At 35.4% G+C, this 21,521-nt stretch overlaps 1 protein-coding gene across 2 annotated transcripts in view; it reads left to right on the top strand.

Annotated features, from left to right (window-relative positions):
• LOC118196519 (neprilysin-2-like) overlaps nucleotides 1-21,521 on the top strand; it is a 218,974-nt gene that overhangs the window by 151,617 nt on the left and 45,836 nt on the right. For both annotated transcript variants that reach the window (XM_085816761.1, XM_085816771.1), the window contains exon 17: nucleotides 2,702-2,847. In XM_085816761.1, coding sequence (XP_085672887.1) covers nucleotides 2,702-2,847 — 146 coding nt within the window. The remainder of the gene's footprint in view (nucleotides 1-2,701; nucleotides 2,848-21,521) is intronic.

A 21,521-nucleotide genomic window follows, 5' to 3' on the forward strand; every position in this document is an offset into this window, starting at 1 on the left:
AAGGTGATTTACACCGCACCGACAAAGGTGAAGCAGGAACATGTGCTAATGCACGTGAGTTGGTCAAGTAGACTTTGGAGAAGGAGGGTTCAAGCATCTAGCCGCCGTACAAGCTGTGATGTATCTTCACTAGTTGAGGAAAGAGGATACGTCGAGGCCAGTCACGTGGATGGTCATCCACCCAAGTACTGACCCCGAGCTCTGTTGCTGTAAACAAGGGAACCTGTGCGTTGAAAAAGTGAAAAGAAATCGTAAACATAGTGAAATTCCCTCAAATGCTTCTAAGCTGGTGATTACTCCTCACTTTCAGCAAATCTCATCAGTGTCATGGCTGCTTTGAACCCGGCAGTAAACTTCTCAGCCGTGGTTTTTGCAGCGCGGATCTTCTCAACGTGCTCAACCATACTGTTCAGAAATTTTTTGATTTTAGGATATTGGATCCAGTTTATGATATCCTTGTACTCTGTGGGTGGGTTTTCCATTTTTTTCTTTACTCTATCACTGTAGAGAGGTTTCATCTGGGTTTTACTGCTGTCTTCCTCTGTATCGATGAATTTCGGAAAATCTGCCGGCGTAGGGATCTTAGCTGCTGGCTTCGCCTGCTGCTTCTTTGCTTCATATCGCTTCTTGTACACGGGGCAACCCCTGTATGAACTTACATGCGGTAGTGAGCAGAAGATGCACTTAGGTTTTTCTTCTGGCTTTAGAGGGCATTCTTTACTTCTATGGTGCTGTCCACACTTGCAGCATCGATGCAAGTGTGGACAGCACCATAGAAGTAGACTTGCAGCAAAGATGTTGCGAATGTCCATATTCTTGACATCTATAGCATTGAATTACGCGTTTTTTTCGGGGCAAACTTCTCGATCTTGACATTAACACTTAACATATTGTTGAGTCCATGAATTGCACGTCCTTCTTTCGTTTTCTTCAGCTCCAACAGGAAAATCGGAAGTTTCTCGATAGCGTCTCCTCTTCGTCTGGAAAACTTCTTGACTTTACTTATCGGGAATTTCCTTTATCTGCCTGGATTATTTCTTCCTTCATCGTCGATGGGAGGCCCTTAAGAACAACCTTAATAGGTTTTTCGCTGAGTAACTGGAAAGTATGAAATGGTATATTTCTTTTCTGCAAAACCAGAGTTGCTTTTCTGTAATCGTCTACTGACTTTAAATTAACATATAGTAGTTTCATTTTCATATCGGCTTCGAATTCTTCCCTGCAGGTATTGATAAGGATTTCATGAATTTTAGGCCAATCCACTTCGCTTTGCTGGAAAACTATTGGGGTGGAGTTTCCTCTTTTTCGGCTCTTCCTTTTTCTTCCATACCTTCTACTTCACTTAGCTGCTCAAATCGATTTTCCGTCGTAACTTCCATTGGAGCCTCGTTTTCTGATACTTTCGCGGTTTTCTTAGGAGAAATCCATTCTTGTTCCCTGCTGTCTGTTCCTCTTTCAGTTATCTGCCCTGGATAAAATTTTTTCGTGAATGTCTCTACATCCATCTCACCCTTAGTTCTTTTATGAAAGTAATTGCAAATTACGTCAAATCCAAATTTCGTAATCTGGTCCCAGATTTCTTCTTCAGAACATGACTTGAATTTTGGGATGTCCTCATCATTTCGCATTGATAAATCTTCTAGTGTCTGTTCATCAGTAGCTTTTCCATTCGGTGTTTGAATGTCTCTTTTTTCCTTACCAGGTTTAACATCTTTCTTCTTACTTGGTTGTTCGCTTTCCGTATCTGACATATTTTTCGCCTTTTTTGCTTTACTTTTCTTTTCTTTGGCCATAAGGATGAAATCATCTTTCTTCAACGGATAGGTCTTGTTGGTTTTGGACGAACGCTCGCTTCGGTAGTCCTCTTCATCAGAACTATCGAGTAGTGTCCTATAAAAGGACATTTTTGTTTTTCGGTTTCGCAAATCAATGACTTATTTATAGACACAAAAATTTTTAACAATTCTTACATCGTAAGAACGTACTACGAACTGAGATGTTTTCCTCCTTTTATAAGATTTTAAAATCACGCGCTAGAATTTTCTAGTACTTTCTCGAAATCAAAAAGAGATATTTATTTATTTAATGCACGCGCTTTTGTATTTTCAATTTTCCGGCTTAGCTTTCTTTTAATATTCGTCACGCGCTGCACTGCGCGAGAAATAAAACCATTTAATTTATAATTGAACTAACGTTAGCTTTTTAAATATCAAATTCGTAAAAATATGATGTGTAATGGCGTTATGATGTGTTTGACAGCATCGTGAAGAAAGCTCAGAAATTGATATTAGGTTTAGTCATTTTTAGGAAAAGACATTTTGGGAGTCTTTGCACCATTTTCTCACGATAATTTATGTATGGACATTTCATAGAAACTTTGGATCTCTCCTGCTGCCCAAAGCTTCATAGATGGTAGCTTTGCAAAAACATCCCATGCTAATGAACTCAGCAAGTTATCTTCATTTTGCACTTAAAATTCGAATACATTTTCCTGATAAACTTTTTATGAACTACTCATTTTTTATATAGCTTATAGACAGTATTTAAATAGGTAAAACACTGCCACTCTTGTCTCTACAAACTATATTGCAAAATTATTATAATAGTTTTGAACCTAATGCCATGCTTAAGCTTACAAATAAGCTGTTAAATGTACATGTAGCTCTTTTAACACATAATTTTTACGTTAATATTGTTGTAGGTCGGCAGCTTGATGGAGATGGTAATATTGCCAATTGGTGGCCTACCGGCGAAGAAACAGACAGAATACTTAAAAAAAAATCTAAATGCCTTTTACAGCAGTACAAGAATTACTGCTCTGTAAATGTAGATAGATTTGAAGCAAAGGTAAGATATATTTAATATATATATATACGTAGGCTTCCTTCTTACACTTCTTTGATAAGACGACACTGACGGGGCAAGAACAAAATTTGGTTAATAGAAAATTCTAATAATATATATATATATATATATATCATATATACAACTTCCAATCGCGCCTTCAGTTGTTGAAAGGGATTTCATAGAAATTTAGCACAGCCTTAAAAATTCTTTTCATTCTAGTTAATGACCAAAATTTTATTCCCTATTTACTGGCTAAAATTTAAATAATATGCTTCATAGTTGTTTTTGTTAATTTCTCCATTATTAAATGGCTTTATTAGCTTCGTTTTTCTCTCTTTGCCAGGAAAACCTCGTGCTTTTCTTTGCGTTCGTAAAAATACTTTTTGTTTGTAAATAAATAATCCTCACTTCAACTTTTAAAATTATTGTACTGCTCGTTTATTTATATTTATACTAACACATATTGTTCATTTTTATTTTTTTTTAATATTTAGTCATTTGTAGCTTTTGTAAGTGTATGTTTTGTATAATAATTTTCGTATAATCTGCGGATTTTTTCTCTAACATTTTAACCTAAGCCTTGTGTTCTTTAACTTAATATATTTCACAAACAATAATCAATCAACAAATGGACTGTATTCATTCACTTTTATTTCATTACACTAATTATAAATAAAATGTCAGCGATGCGAAATGATTGATACAAAATAAGCGAGCCATTCTACATGGCTGTCACAAACACAATTCTATCAATCAATTATCTTGTTGCCACACATAAAGTTCAAAACTAAAGGAAGAAAAACAAAAGAAATTTACGCTGTTTGCAACAATAAAATGAAGCAAACGATACTCACATAAACATCCTGGCCCTCGTTGAAATCCCAGGGGATTTCAACAGTTGGAGCATTTTGAAACTTCTTAGTCTGTAATAAAAGATAAACATAAGAAAAATAATACAAAATATTATATGCGAAGCAGTTCATAGGTTTTAGTCTGAATAGGAAGAGGACACAATTTCACGACTGGTCGTTTTATGACCCCATGACCAGTTTTAATACTAGCAACTCTGAATCTTTAATCTGAGCCCGGATGAACAGCAATTATTCTCCCTAACTTCCATTTAAGAGGCGGAAGATTGTCTTCTTTGATGAGGACTAAGTCATTGACTTCTAAATTGTTTTGACTTTTTTGCCATTTAGGTCTTTGCTGAAGCCTATTCTCGACTCCATCTTTTCCAGAAATGCTAAAAAATAAACTGCCTCACATGCCATTTGTCAATGTGATTGAAGGAATTATAATTTAGGTCTGGTTCAGGTATGGCAGTTAAAGACGTTCCTATTGGGAAATGACCAGGTGTTAATGCAGTTAAATCATTTGGATCAGCCGATGTTGGACACAATGGCCTAGAGTTGAGACAAGCCTCAACCTGCGCTATCAAGGTCTGAAATTCCGGATAGGTCAGCACAGTATCACCAACAGTTCTTTTTAGATGTAATTTCATAGACTTTACTGCCGATTTCCATATTCCACCAAAATGGGGAGATGATGGCGGTTTGAATATCCATTTTATTTCCTCTAAAGACAAAAATTTGTGAATTTCTTGATTTTGCTTACATTGCAAAAAACATTTTCTGATTTCTTTGTCTGCACCTTTAAAGTTAGTACCGCAGTCACTATAAATCTCAAATGGTTTCCTTCTTCTTGCAATAAATCGTTTCAATGCACTTAAAAATGCTTTTGTTGACAAATCTTCTACCACTTCAAGATGTACTGCCTTGATTACAAAACACACAAATAAGCATACGTAATATTTAAATGATTTTTGTCCACGTCCTGCACGATGTTTAATCATGAACGGTCCAGAAAAATCTATTCCAGTTCGATGAAATGGTCGCGATTGTGTTACTCTAGATTCCGGTAGATCAGCCATTATTTGACTTGCTGTTTTAGCTCTAAGTTTGCAACACGTGATACAAGATCTTACTACTTTTCGGATAGCAGATCTAGCAGCTATGATCCAAAATTGTTGTCTAATTAAAGATAGAAGTTCCGGTGCTGCATGCAGATATTTGACATGAAAGTGTCTAATTATGATTTCTGTCAGATTGTGTTTTGAAGGTAATAAGATTGGATGTTTTTCATTTTCTGACAGTTGCGCATTTTTCAGTCTTCCTCCTACACGTAACACTTTGTTACGTGTAGGAGTGAAAAATAAACTGCCTCACATGCCATTTGTCAATGTGATTGAAGGAATTATAATTTAGGTCTGGTTCAGGTATGGCAGTTAAAGACGTTCCTATTGGGAAATGACCAGGTGTTAATGCAGTTAAATCATTTGGATCAGCCGATGTTGGACACAATGGCCTAGAGTTGAGACAAGCCTCAACCTGCGCTATCAAGGTCTGAAATTCCGGATAGGTCAGCACAGTATCACCAACAGTTCTTTTTAGATGTAATTTCATAGACTTTACTGCCGATTTCCATATTCCACCAAAATGGGGAGATGATGGCGGTTTGAATATCCATTTTATTTCCTCTAAAGACAAAAATTTGTGAATTTCTTGATTTTGCTTACATTGCAAAAAACATTTTCTGATTTCTTTGTCTGCACCTTTAAAGTTAGTACCGCAGTCACTATAAATCTCAAATGGTTTCCTTCTTCTTGCAATAAATCGTTTCAATGCACTTAAAAATGCTTTTGTTGACAAATCTTCTACCACTTCAAGATGTACTGCCTTGATTACAAAACACACAAATAAGCATACGTAATATTTAAATGATTTTTGTCCACGTCCTGCACGATGTTTAATCATGAACGGTCCAGAAAAATCTATTCCAGTTCGATGAAATGGTCGCGATTGTGTTACTCTAGATTCCGGTAGATCAGCCATTATTTGACTTGCTGTTTTAGCTCTAAGTTTGCAACACGTGATACAAGATCTTACTACTTTTCGGATAGCAGATCTAGCAGCTATGATCCAAAATTGTTGTCTAATTAAAGATAGAAGTTCCGGTGCTGCATGCAGATATTTGACATGAAAGTGTCTAATTATGATTTCTGTCAGATTGTGTTTTGAAGGTAATAAGATTGGATGTTTTTCATTTTCTGACAGTTGCGCATTTTTCAGTCTTCCTCCTACACGTAACACTTTGTTACGTGTAGGAGTGAAAAATAAACTGCCTCACATGCCATTTGTCAATGTGATTGAAGGAATTATAATTTAGGTCTGGTTCAGGTATGGCAGTTAAAGACGTTCCTATTGGGAAATGACCAGGTGTTAATGCAGTTAAATCATTTGGATCAGCCGATGTTGGACACAATGGCCTAGAGTTGAGACAAGCCTCAACCTGCGCTATCAAGGTCTGAAATTCCGGATAGGTCAGCACAGTATCACCAACAGTTCTTTTTAGATGTAATTTCATAGACTTTACTGCCGATTTCCATATTCCACCAAAATGGGGAGATGATGGCGGTTTGAATATCCATTTTATTTCCTCTAAAGACAAAAATTTGTGAATTTCTTGATTTTGCTTACATTGCAAAAAACATTTTCTGATTTCTTTGTCTGCACCTTTAAAGTTAGTACCGCAGTCACTATAAATCTCAAATGGTTTCCTTCTTCTTGCAATAAATCGTTTCAATGCACTTAAAAATGCTTTTGTTGACAAATCTTCTACCACTTCAAGATGTACTGCCTTGATTACAAAACACACAAATAAGCATACGTAATATTTAAATGATTTTTGTCCACGTCCTGCACGATGTTTAATCATGAACGGTCCAGAAAAAGTCTTAGGTCTGGTTCAGGTTTTTTTATCTAAAATTGGACACAAGCTAAGGAGGTTGCTGTTTGTAGGTAAGTCCTTTCCCAACTACAAACATTGAATTTCTTTAAAAAAGTGAAATCGCTGTATTATTCGGACAATACAGAAATTAACAATACAGGACAATGCAGAAATTAACAGCGAGAATTACAAACGTAGCTATCCACCCCATTGGATCGAATAGCTTTGCTACCGAATGACAAAATAATCCTTTTAGTCGGAACACTTTGATACTCTATTACACCGACATTATATTTGAATTCATCATTGTCCGGATGCCATTCCAATCCCAGAACTCTCAATGTTTTGTCTTCTATTACACGATGAATACTGTCACTATCTGTGTTTGTTAAGCCAGAGGTTTTTAACAATGACGGTTCACTTGTCGACCATTTGTGAAGCTCAAAGCCACCCCTTTTTAGCAGTTGTTGCAATTCGTCTATCACAGAAAGTTGCAGCTCGAATTTCATTACTAGATAAAAAAAAACGTATTTCTTTCTAGATATGCTACTTTAGAATTCGATATGAATCTTAATATCCAAGCATATATGCGTTGTAACTTTGGAAATGAAGATATATTTGATATAATAGCAAGTTCCTGTACAGGTTCAGAAACTACAAATGAGACTGTTTTACGTGCATCTGGTAATGCCTCTTCATCTATAAGAATATTTTTAGACAAGGTAATCTCACTGCACTTTAACCAAGAAGGACCATTCCACCACGAATGATGAGATAATAGTTCTGCAGGAAATAACCCACGTGAAGCACAATCAGCTGGATTTTCCTTTCCATCAACATGACTCCAGTTCTCAGGTGGTAAGATCGATTGTATTTCAGAAACTCTATCGGATATGAATACTTGCCATTTTTTAGGATCTGACCTTAGCCATGACAACACGATTTGTGAATCACTCCAAGCGTGCACTAAATCAAAATTTATAACTAATGCAGCTTTTACAGACTGAATCAAGCGTGCCAATAACACTGCTGCACATAATTCCAGTCTTGGAATCGTAATAGATTTTAATGGTGCTACACGAGTTTTAGCTGTTGCAAGTTTAACATTAATGTCAGAGTTAATGCAAGTTTTGATATAAATAACTGCTGCATAACCCCTTTCAGACGCATCAAAAATCCGTGAAGTTCATATCGAAAATAATCAGGTAGCAGAATTTTCCTAGGTATATTTATAGAATTCAAAAGTTTAACTTCTCTACATAGATTTCTCCAATTTCGATCAATCTCTTCTGTTACAGGATCATCCCATGATAATTGTAATTTCCACAATTGCTGAAGGATCATTTTAGCGAGAATTACAAACGGAGCTATCCACCCCATTGGATCGAATAGCTTTGCTACCGAATGACAAAATAATTCTTTTAGTCGGAACACTTTGATACTCTATTACACCGACATTACATTTGAATTCATCATTGTCCGGATGCCATTCCAATCCCAGAACTCTCAATGTTTTGTCTTCTATTACACGATGAATACTGTCACTATCTGTGTTTGTTAAGCCAGAGGTTTTTAACAATGACGGTTCACTTGTCGACCATTTGTGAAGCTCAAAGCCACCCCTTTTTAGCAGTTGTTGCAATTCGTCTATCACAGAAAGTTGCAGCTCGAATTTCATTACTAGATAAAAAAAAACGTATTTCTTTCTAGATATGCTACTTTAGAATTCGATATGAATCTTAATATCCAAGCATATATGCGTTGTAACTTTGGAAATGAAGATATATTTGATATAATAGCAAGTTCCTGTACAGGTTCAGAAACTACAAATGAGACTGTTTTACGTGCATCTGGTAATGCCTCTTCATCTATAAGAATATTTTTAGACAAGGTAATCTCACTGCACTTTAACCAAGAAGGACCATTCCACCACGAATGATGAGATAATAGTTCTGCAGGAAATAACCCACGTGAAGCACAATCAGCTGGATTTTCCTTTCCATCAACATGACTCCAGTTCTCAGGTGGTAAGATCGATTGTATTTCAGAAACTCTATCGGATATGAATACTTGCCATTTTTTAGGATCTGACCTTAGCCATGACAACACGATTTGTGAATCACTCCAAGCGTGCACTAAATCAAAATTTATAACTAATGCAGCTTTTACAGACTGAATCAAGCGTGCCAATAACACTGCTGCACATAATTCCAGTCTTGGAATCGTAATAGATTTTAATGGTGCTACACGAGTTTTAGCTGTTGCAAGTTTAACATTAATGTCAGAGTTAATGCAAGTTTTGATATAAATAACTGCTGCATAACCCCTTTCAGACGCATCAAAAATCCGTGAAGTTCATATCGAAAATAATCAGGTAGCAGAATTTTCCTAGGTATATTTATAGAATTCAAAAGTTTAACTTCTCTACATAGATTTCTCCAATTTCGATCAATCTCTTCTGTTACAGGATCATCCCATGATAATTGTAATTTCCACAATTGCTGAAGGATCATTTTAGCGAGAATTACAAACGGAGCTATCCACCCCATTGGATCGAATAGCTTTGCTACCGAATGACAAAATAATTCTTTTAGTCGGAACACTTTGATACTCTATTACACCGACATTACATTTGAATTCATCATTGTCCGGATGCCATTCCAATCCCAGAACTCTCAATGTTTTGTCTTCTATTACACGATGAATACTGTCACTATCTGTGTTTGTTAAGCCAGAGGTTTTTAACAATGACGGTTCACTTGTCGACCATTTGTGAAGCTCAAAGCCACCCCTTTTTAGCAGTTGTTGCAATTCGTCTATCAATGCAATACCTTCCGAACTATCTTTTACACCAGTTAACATATCATCAACATAAAAATCTCTTAAAACTATATTCTTTGCCTTTGGAAAGTTCAATCCTTCATCAATCGCTAACTGACTCAAAACTTTGGTTGCAAGATATGGAGCAGCTGCAGTTCCATATGTAACTGTTTTCAAACGACAAACTTGTATTTGTTTATACGGGCTGTCTCTCTATAATATTCTATGAAAATCTCTATTTTTTTCATGAACCTTTATCTGTCGGTACATCATTTTAATATCAGCGGTTATTGCAATGTTATGAAGTCTAAATCTTAGTAAAATACAAATTAAGTTATCTTGTATTTTTGGGCCTATCATTAACGTATCATTTAAATAAACATCTGTGGTTGTTTTAGCGCTCGCATCGAAAACAACTCTCAATTTTGTTGTTAAGCTAGAGTCCTTCAACACGAAGTGATGTGGGGTATAATAGTGTTTATTTTCTAATTCATAATCTGTGTCTGGCACTAATTCTACGTGTTCTAGTGAAAAGTACTCTTTCATAAACTGAATATACTGGTTGTAAATTTCTTTCATAGATAACAGCCTCTTCTATAAGTATTAAAATCTTCTGTGCGCCATTTCACGGGAGTCACCTAGAATATCTCTATTATGTTTAAATGGTAATGCAACTGAATAACGACCTGATGTGTCTCTAAAATGAGAGTTTTTAAAATGTTCACACAGTTTTTCTTTGTTTGTTAAAGGTTGTACATTTGGAAACTTTTCTAACTCCCAGAAAGAATTTACTAACTCATCTGTGTCTGTATTCAAATGATTTACATATACTGGCTCAAAATTTGTAGATTCAAAATTTGTAGTACCCGAAATTATCCATCCCAACCTCGAATTTTATGCAAATGGTAGATCAGGACCACGTTTGACAATTTCTCCCGTCATTAAATGCAGAAATACATTTACTCCAAATAAAATGTCAACTGGTTGTGACTTGTAAAATAATGGATCAGCTAGTTGTAAATCACTGAAGTTATCGAAGATGATTGATGGCAAAGATACATAGGGAATGTTATCTGTCACCTTGTCCAGTACAAACGCTGATGTTGATACACGAATATCACTTTTAAAATGAGAAGTGAATACTAAATCGACTTCCCCATTACTTTTAGTATTAAATTCTCCTAGACATGATACAGAAATGGAATTATCTTTCACTCGTAATCCTAATTTCTTCACACAATCCCTTGAAATAAATTATCTCTGAGATCCAGTGTCACATAAACATCTACACTTCACAAATTCTTGTTCAGAATTTTGAACTTTTATTAAAGCAGTACACAATAGAATATGACTGGTTTGATTACGTTTTGCATTCGAATCATAATGAGAGGCACAAACTGTGGCTGAAACATCCTTAGGACTCGTTAATTCATCTCTTTTAGGGATAGATTGCGTAGGCGGAGATATACTGTTTAACTGAGTTTTATTCTTTGAATTATTTACAATGTGCAAAATACTGTGATGCCTTTTAAAGCAATGTTGATATGTATTTAAACTCTTGCATTTTTTTAGGAAGTGCATATTAGATAAACAATTAAAACAGTAACGATTAGATTTTACAAATTCTATCCTTGGCTGAACCGATAAATTTAGAAATTTCGAACATTTGGCTAAACTATGATCTTCTTTTACAATAACCACAATCCAAAGTAGCAACCAGAACATTATTCTTGTTTTGAAACACAGATTTAGGTACCTTATTACTTGTTGATTTGCTATTTTGAAGTGTTCTTGCATAGTTTTTTAGGAATTCAATTAAAGTCGTAAGTTTTGGAATCTCATTACATTTTAACTGACGTTCCCACCATAATTTTGTAGAAGGGTCTAATTTTTGCAAAATTAAATAATTCATTAAAGTGTCACCAAAATTATCAATGGTTTGATTCAATACTTCTAAAGAACGAATAACTTCATTAATATTGTCAACTAAATTTAAAATAGCAAATGCTGATTCATTTTGAATAGTCGGTAAGCTTAGAAAACGTTTAATATATGCAAAAATTTGTTCTCTCTTATTTGAATATCTTTCGTCTAATAGATTCCATTCTATTTCAAAATTACAATCCTAAATTTGAATGGTTTGAATAATGCGACATGCTTCACCTTTCAACGAAGCCTTCAAATACTGCAATTTTTGAGCATTAGATAAATTTGTATTATTTCTTACACAAGCACTGAAAAGATCTTTAAAAGCTATCCATTCTGTAATATTACCACCAAAAGTCGGTAATGTTAACTTGGGTAATTTAATATTGTCAAGAACCTGTTCTGAAATTACACTATTAGAATTATTTTTACTATTTTGATTTTTTAATATTTTTTCACCTTTAAATTTCCACAAATACATTTTATCTGTGTACTCCTGAACATTATCTATTTCGTTTTCTAATTCTTTAGTATCTGTAATTAAACCTTCGATTTCAGAATCAAGCTTCCTTAACTCAATTTCTTTTTTTTTTTTTTCAATAATTCGACACATTCCTCTAGTTCTATTAAATTAATTTCATCTAATGTTAAAATAGTTTCAATTTTCTTTACATAATTAGTAACGCTCCTGCGTAAAACCTTTCTTTATGTTTTAAAAGTTATAAGTTCACTCCTAATTGATCAATTCAGAAACAGAAATTGTTCTTAAATCACTTAACACTATTATTAAAATGAAATCGAATTCTATGCTGTATTACAACATTGTTCTTAAAATTTAACAACAAATTAAACGAATTTTTTTTTCAAAATCCACTTACCTCACAAAGTGGGGTAATTTTTCACCAACCATATGCATATTTGCGTTGTTAGAATACACTTAGAACAGTCACTATCTTCACTATCTCTCCGGCTAGACTTTTGACCAACAATAAATGTTCTTTAACTTAATATGTTTCACAAACAATAATCAATCAACAAATGGACTGTATTCATTCAGTTTTATTTCATTACACTAATTATAAATAAAATGTCAGCGATGCGAAATAATTGATACAAAATAAGCGAGCCATTCTACATGGCTGTCACAAACACAGTTCTATCAATCAATTATCTTGTTGCCACACATAAAGTTCAAAACTAAAGGAAGAAAAACAAAAGAAATTTACGCTGTTTGCAACAATAAAATGAAGCAAACGATACTCACATAAACACCTTGGTATCTGTGGTATTTTCCTTTAATTCATTGTTGGAGACTCTTCGTGAATTTTCCAACAAATTATCTTATCTGAAATATTCGTAAACCGAAAATATCCCCCCCCTCAATGTAAGCGATATGATGCGAAAAATAACAAAACAGCAATAAACTGTATTAAAATGCGATTTTATTTTTCAACTCAAAAAAAGAGTTATGTTGCGAATTCAGCTAACATAAACAGAACATCTACTCTGGACTCCAAAGCCCGAGTAGTCACGGGATTGACTTGATCAATCTGCGTTCGCAATAGCAGTGTCATCTACAAAGTTAAATTTAATAATAACATATTGCGCCCCTTAAAGCACTCCAAGAGCTTCAAAGAAAAATACAAGATAACCTGAAAAATTGTGAGAAAATATTAGTGACAAAGTATAAAGAAAAGTTGTAAATAATCAAACTTAGCAGTGTAAAAAAGGCTAATACCCTAAAGAGTTCAAAGTTCATAGTTTGACAGGCAAAGGACAGAACTTAACAATAGGTCTTTTAATTTCTCCATTGGCAGTTCGAATATCCACAACTCGAACTTTGTTATCTGATCCTGGATATACACGAAGCATTCTACCCAATTTCCACTGAAGAGGTGGTATGTTTTCATCTTTAATCAGGACTATGTCGTTGACAGACACATTTTCGTGAGATTTCTTCACTTATTTCGATGTTGTAAATCAGACAGATATTCTGGACTCAATTTTTTCCAAAAGTTTTGGAAAATTAGTAGTCTCAATTTCCATCGATCAACAATATTTTTCGATTCTTCTAAATTTTCTTCGGGCAATGATGAGAGCCATGTACCAATGAGGAAATGTTCAGGTGTGATAATACTAATGTCATTTGGATCATCAAATTGTGGAGATAAAGGCCTCGCATTCATACAGACCTCAACCTGTGTTACCAAGGTTGTGAATTCGGGATAAGTCAAGATCGCTGCTCCCATTGATCTTCGAAGATGATACTTCACAGATTTTCCACTCTTTAAACTTGATTCTTCGTCAGTAAATTCAGAATGTTGTAAAATTCTTATTATCGTACAACTCGCATTATTAAGTTCTTCACTGACAAGAAATCCTGTTTTCTTACAATTCTGCTTCAAACAATTGTTGACAAATCGCAAACAATACGCAACGATACAGTACATATCCAAGATGAAAATTTGCAAAGAAAAGCGTCATCATCAATTTTAACTAAATTAGAAATAATGCATTTCCTTTCTTCCTTGGCTACTTCCTGACTGTCCAATTCCCTTTGTTCATCCAATACAGATTCCGGATTAAAATTCTGTAACCAGGAAGGTCCATTGAACCATTGATCACATTCAATCAATTCAGTTGTTGTTGTAATATTCTAGTACCATAATCAGTAGTATTATTTTTCCCTTGAACGTGATTCCATTTCATCTCAGGAATGGTAATTTGAATTTTCGACACTCGATTGGCTACGAAAGGAAGCCATATCCGTGATTCAGATGCAATCCAAAATAAAGTGATAATAGAATCTGACCATGCAAAACAATTACTAACAGGAACATTCAAGCATTTCATCATTATCTTGAGTAGATTTGCTAGCAATAGTGCAGAACATAGTTCTAGTCGTGATAAAGATTGCGCTTTAAGTGGTGCAACTCTTGTTTTTGCACAGATCAATGATACCTTACTTTCTTCTTCAGAAAACGATTTAGCATAAATAACTGCGCAATTCGCCTTCTCAGATGAATCACAAAAGGCATGTAACTCTCTCTTGCAATGATTATCAATTAAAAGCCTTCTAGGAATTTTTAATTTGCGAAGCGAATTTAACTCTCCCTGAAAACGAGTCCAAATGGTCGATCGTTGTAGATTAAGAGTTTTATCCCAATCTAACTTGTCAGTCCACAAGTCTTGAAGAAATATTTTTGTAAAAATAATAACTGGAGCTAACCAGCCTAAGGGGTCAAAGAGTCTGGCAACTTCTGACAGCACACTCCTTTTAGTGACAACTGAAATTACTGCAAGTAGAATATTAAAATTATATGTGTCACTTTAGGGATGCCAGTTTATTCCTAACCCTTTTTTTGATTGTTCCTTGAACTAACTGAAATGCATTTTCTCTAAGTTCTAAGACATCAAGCATGTTTAGATGACCATTTCCGAAGCATAAAGTCTCCTCTACGCATAAGATTATCTATGTCATGTATTAAATTTTTGGCAGTAGTTCTTGATGCAGCAGCTGTTAAAAGATCATCCACATAAAAATCAGATTTGATAACTTTTGAAGCCCTTGGAAAATCCCTTTGTTCAACTAAAGCTAACTGGAGAAGAGAACGGTTTGATAAAAAGGGTGCAGGGGGTTTCCATATGTCACCGTTAGTTGTCGATATTCTTTGGTTCAATCGCATGATTTCTCCAAAGAATGCGCTGAAAAATCTTATCTTCTTGATGCACACAAATTTGTCTATACATTTTTCTATATCCGCACTGATAGCAACAGCATATGTTCTAAATCGGATGAGAATGTCAAACAACTCTGGTTGAATTCCGGGACCTACGTGTAGCAGATCATTAAGTGAATATCCACTGGATGTTTTTGCTGATGAGTCAAATACAAATACAACCCTTAATTTAGTGCTAGTGCTTAATGGTTTAAATACTGGATGGTGAGGTAGATAATAGACTATTGGAAAGACAGCCCTTATATAAGTTAACCCCTTATATAAGTTATATAGTTCGGGTTTTCTCACTAATCTGTTTTCCAAAAGTAAAAACATTCTCAAAGCTAACTATATACTTCCTACAAAGCTTACTACATAGCTACCTGAGGTGTCTCTGTCATGAGAAGTTTTAAAATGTTTCTCACACCTTACTTCGGATTTCGACAGAACGGTTTCTTACAAAATTATTTCGAGATTCCAAAATCTTTTAACTAATTCATCAGTAGTTGACTCTAAATTATTTAATGATATGCAATTGTTCACATAAGAATTAACTAACGCTGTTCCTGAAATGATCAAACTAATTTTGAACGAACAGCCATTGGAAGTTCTTGGTTTCGTTTAATTGGTTCACCCAAAGCAAGTGACATGTAAACATTGACTCCTAAAAGAATATCTATTGGAGCAGATTCATAAAATTTTCTACAAGTATGCCTGTATTTTTATCCAGTTTTTCTACAAGTAAATGAGTTACTAATATGTCACCAAAGCCTTCGACCTTTTGTTCTAGAACATTTAGGGAACAAATGTATTCATTAATGACGTCAACAAGATTCAAAATGGCGTCCGCTGAATCAGAAACATTTGGATGCGTAATAAGCTTCTTATTAATGAATTCAACAGTTCACATTTATTCGAAAAATCTATCTTCGAGTAAATCCCAAGCAATTTCATAATTTGAATCTGAAATAGGTATAGCTTGAATTACTTTTAGAGCTTCAGCTTTACAAGAGCTCTTAAGATATTGAAGCTTTTGAGCGTCTTATAATTTAACATTGTTGTGTACACTGGCCTCAAAAAGATCGCTAAATGTAAGCCATTGATCAAAATTTCCATTAAAGGTAGGTAAAGTTAATTTCGGAAGTTTTACTTCTGTAGTATCTGAATTAATACTAACTGAACTAACATTATCAAGGCGAGAACCTTTTCGTGTTAATTCCAAATAGAGATCATCAAATGTATTTTGAACTATTTGATATTCTTCAACATAGGTATCAACTTCTTTTTCCTCACATGTTACATAAATATTATCAAAAATGCGTAAAACATCTGCACTTAAAATATTCAGCTTCTTTTTAAAAAGTTAGATTTTTGCCTCATCGGCTTTAGCAATCTCAGAATTAATTTTATCTTTCAATTTCGTTAAATGTAGGATCTGCCAAAATCAGATCATTGAAAGAATTCACAATATTTGAGGGTAATGATACGTCTGGTAAGGTTCCACAGATATTGTCTATAACAAAAACATACGTTGTAAAGGAATGTTCTGAAACAATCTCCAGTTCTCCATTTGTTTGAGATGCGGTTGATCCTAGACACGATATCTGGATCCTTGCCTTTTCTATCCAGACGAAGTTTTGAAAGACAACTCTCAGAAATGAAGTTTGCCTGTAAGCCAGAATCCAACAAGGCTCGACATTGTACGAAATTACCTAGTACGTCACAAACTTTAATTGCAACAGTGCACAACAAAACTTCCTTGTTTATAGTTCTACTATTCACAAAATTAGAGTTTATCTGATTAAAATTATTAGAAATGTTATCTGGGTCATATTTTCGATCATATTTTGAGGTGTAAATGCCCTTGCAGGAACGGACAGATAAAAACAATATCTCGAGATTTCGTGGAATACAATAATGAATAATGATTATGATGACACGTTTACCATGTACTCAAACTTTTATAAGCCTTAACATTATGCACATTAGATAAACAATTAAAACAAAGTTTATTAAACTTCATAAATTGAATCTCTTGCTAACAGGCAATCGGTTTTACTATTGTGAAGTGTTCTAGCATATTCCTTTAGAAGCGTAATTCGTTTAATATTCCTAGTTGATCTCCTTTTAGGTGTCTCTCATACCAAATGCCTGTATTTTTATCCAGTTTTTCTACAAGTAAATGCGTTACTAATATGTCACCAAAGCCTTCGACCTTTTGTTCTAGAACATTTAGGGAACAAATGTATTCATTAATGACGTCAACAAGATTCAAAATGGCGTCCGCTGAATCAGAAACATTTGGATGCGTAATAAGCTTCTTATTAATGAATTCACCAGTTCACATTTATTCGAAAAATCTATCTTCGAGTAAATCCCAAGCAATTTCATAATTTGAATCTGAAATAGGTATAGCTTGAATTACTTTCAGAGCTTCAGCTTTACAAGAGCTCTTAAGATATTGAAGCTTTTGAGCGTCTTATAATTTAACATTGTTGTGTACACTGGCCTCAAAAAGATCGCTAAATGTAAGTCATTGATCAAAATTTCCATTAAAGGTAGGTAAAGTTAATTTCGGAAGTTTTACTTCTGTAGTATCTGAATTAATACTAACTGAACTAACATTATCAAGGCGAGAACCTTTTCGTGTTAATTCCAAATAGAGATCATCAAATGTATTTTGAACTATTTGATATTCTTCAACATAGGTATCAACTTCTTTTTCCTCACATGTTACATAAATATTATCAAAAATGCGTAAAACATCTGCACTTAAAATATTCAGCTTCTTTTTAAAAAGTTAGATTTTTGCCTCATCGGCTTTAGCAATCTCAGAATTAATTTTATCTTTCAATTTCGTTAAATTGCCTTTAGAGACTCGTTTCTTTACTAGTAGTGATTTCATATCCATTATGAAAAATATAAAATTGACTTACTCTAAATTGATACAGCAGATGTGTTCTTTCAAATGAGTCAGCAACATCCGTAGCATCAAAATTATTTGATTAATACGAAAAATACATATTATCCATCGGGCGATGACAAATAAATGTTCGTTGCAGCGGTTAAAAAACAAAAGATTAAAACACAAATGAAAACACAAGATGCGAAGCTTTGTGAACAAATCGGGTAAAATTCAGAATCGCCCACTTATTTGTTTGGCGTTTGTTTGGCGCTTTTTACAAGAGTAACAAGAATTGGATTTTTACCAATTTTCTTGAGCATTTTAAGTGAAGTAAAAATAGGTCGATGTGTACATGAATAAAGTCAAGGGAGTGCGCAATGCCATTTTGGGCAATTCTGGGATGTTTTTTTAAGTGAAAATAGGTGTGTACATGGATACCGAGTATGTGCAATTCTTAAAAACGCCCCAAGCAGTGGGTGATTCTGCACTTTTCCCAACAAATCTACGAATCGAAAGTACTAAAAATAGGCGTATGGGCGTTCGTAAAAGCGTCCGAAATCAAAATTGAGGAAAAGGGGATTATTGTTTCCGAAAAACTCATAAATACTCCGGTGAAACAGGACAAAAAAACATGAATGTAGCGATGCGGAATCATAACAAACAGTAATGGACTGCATTAAAATCCGATTTAATTTTTCAAGCCAAAAAAGAGTTATGTTGCGAATTCAGCTAACATAAACAGAACATTTACTCTCGACTCCAAAGAACGAGTAGTCAAGATTAATCAATCTGCGTTCACAATAGCAGCGTCATCTACAAAGTTAAATTTAATAATAACACCCCCAGTAATATGAAAACTGATAAATTCGTTCCTGAACCGTGGATGATGGCTGATCTAAAATTTACTCTATTTCCTTGAGAACAAGTTTATGATGCAAAACGAATAGAAATGATTCAATCTAAAAGAAAAAAGTAATTAATTAAAATTACAATTAAACAATGTTAAAACAAATAAAATAGACGAAATTTAATGTAATTTTACCTTGATCGTACGAAGCGGAGTGGACGGCATATGTGAAATATGATTAGTAGAGAAAGGGAAAACATGTTACTGTTTGGAATAGAAATCCCCGTCCATAGAAACATCAGGTTATTTTTATCTTTTTGCTTATTTTTTATTTACTTTTTTCCCTTCTTTAACCTACTCGATTTTGCTTGAGGCTGTTGGGGGCCCGCTTTCACTCAAAATTTGTCTACCAAGATTTATTCTTGTCTACGTTTTAAAATGTTTCTGAAGTGACACCATTGAAAATAACTTATAATGTTACGTGCTATTGCATTATCAGGATGATATGAAACTTTTCACCTCATCCCCATATAGTCTTCTTTGGTACAGGAGACGTGAAAAATGTGCATTGCCCTCGCCGGTACTCGAACCTGGACCTCTCGAGTGTGCGCTGTGTTGCCGTTATACCACGAAGGCACGCTGAAAGGAGGGAGAGAATACCTTGTAAGATTCTGTAGTGTGTACTTTTAAGTTACAGTTGAATTTGAAGAATCTTAAGAACTGGTAAGCGAACAATCGCTTGAGTTGAGACAGTGAATAAGACTTGAAAAGGGTTAAAGATCCTTTATTATTCCAAATTAAAGTTTAACAGAACTCCGTCTTGGACTTTTACAATAAAGCCGCCATTCGGGCTTAAACTCAAAAACTAAGAAATTTACTTAACTAATCTTAACTAAAAAGATACAGCCAAAGTTATCAAACTTCTAGCAGAATTGGCCCCTTAATGCTGATTAACTGAGGAGCTATCAAGGGCCTAAGCTACGGCCGAGCGTAAACATAGCTTAAGAGAGAGTGGCCTAACAATGCGGATACGTGCTAGCCAAAATCACTGGTTCTCTCTCACTAAGGCCCTCAGGGGCTCACTTTTGTGAGTACGGGTGTGGCAATCCCGAGGTACTCTAGTCCTTCAGGGGATCATCTTCTTGGTGAGACGGGTGTCACGATCCTAGAGCCCCAGTGACCTATCCTCTTTTCCGTCTCCTCTCCTCTTGGCTGGAACTTTTCCCTTTCCTTCTCCCTAGTGGTTTCTCTCTTCGGAGTTTGGGGCTCGTCACGAGAAACTAGAACAGCCCTTGTCTCTAGTGTTCAAGTGGCGAGAAAACTGCCCATGTGTTTGCCGTACGTGGAGACCCGTGTCGCTGGAGAGGAGGGTCCTGGTAGTTGAGGGGCGAGGTACTGTCCCCAACACACTGCTTTGGCCTCTGCTTCAGCTAAACGGGAGGCACCTTAGTCGTCCTCACGGGTGTCAATCGGCTGGTCACTAGTTCTTGTGTCAGTGGCTTGGGGTCAAGCTCTCGGGAGTACCTGCTTTCGGGAAAGCCGACTGTGGGGCTTCAGTTTGCGTATAGGTCCGGCTAACCCTAACACAGGAATCTGTGTTCCCTTGTTGGGCTCCGTGGTGGGAGGGGCCGTCGGACCCGAATCTTATATTTTCAATCATGGCTTCCCTACTTATTTAAAAAAAACCTGAATCAAATGACACGAATCAAGATATTGAAATCATTGACAAATCTGTGAGCAAGAAAATTCGTACCGATGCAAATGCCAAAGAAACTACTGAATGCCCTAGTTTTGTTGTTGTTATCAGTGCCTCTGAAGAATTTAAAAAGATGTCTCCTTTCCTGATAAACAAATACATTCATTCATGCATAGGTGAGCAAAGGAACATAAAGCGTCTCCATTCGGGAGACCTGCTTATTGATACCTTTTCGGCCACCCAGTCTGCTTCACTTTTACGACAAACCAAACTTGGACAGGTATCTATAACTGCGTCAGCGCACAAAACACTTAATTTCTGTAGAGGCGTGATCTCGGAAATCGACCTTCTGTGTGTTTTAGAAGAAGAGTTCGTCTCCGAGTTAGCTGATCAAAAGGATTGTGCTGCCAAACGGATCAAGATGCGTAAGGAAGGTCAGTTGATTGACACCAAACACGTGATCCTGACCTTCAATTCGCCTGATCTGCCGAAGAATATTAAGGCTGGATATTTAAATTGCCCCGTAAGACCTTATATTCCAAACCCCATGCGATCCTTCCAGTGCCAGCGTTTTGGCCATTCCAAGGTGTCCTGTCGTGGGACCCTGACGTGCGCTAGGTGTTCGTCGGTTGGCCACGATAGCGATAATTGCACCGCTGCAGCACTGTGTATTAATTGCAAGGGCAACCATCCAGCATTTTCCCGTTCCTGTCCAAAATGGAAATTAGAAAAAGGAGTTCAGACCATAAAAGTTTCTAGGAACATTTCATATGCCGAAGCCAGGAGACAAGTTCAAAGCACACAGCCTCAATCAAACAAGTCATATGCCAGCGCCGTTAAATCAACACGCACTATAGCCACCCAAACATCCATAAGTACACAGACTCCACCAAATAAAACCCAACAACCTGCAAACAACAAAAAGGAAAATACAACACACATCGTACAAAATAAAGAAATAGCTATTCAAAGCAA

The sequence above is a fragment of the Stegodyphus dumicola genome, chromosome 1, assembly GCF_044657685.1.
Source record: "Stegodyphus dumicola isolate Sdum_Otavi_A_Nest chromosome 1, ASM4465768v1".
Taxonomy (NCBI): Eukaryota; Metazoa; Arthropoda; class Arachnida; order Araneae; family Eresidae; genus Stegodyphus; species Stegodyphus dumicola.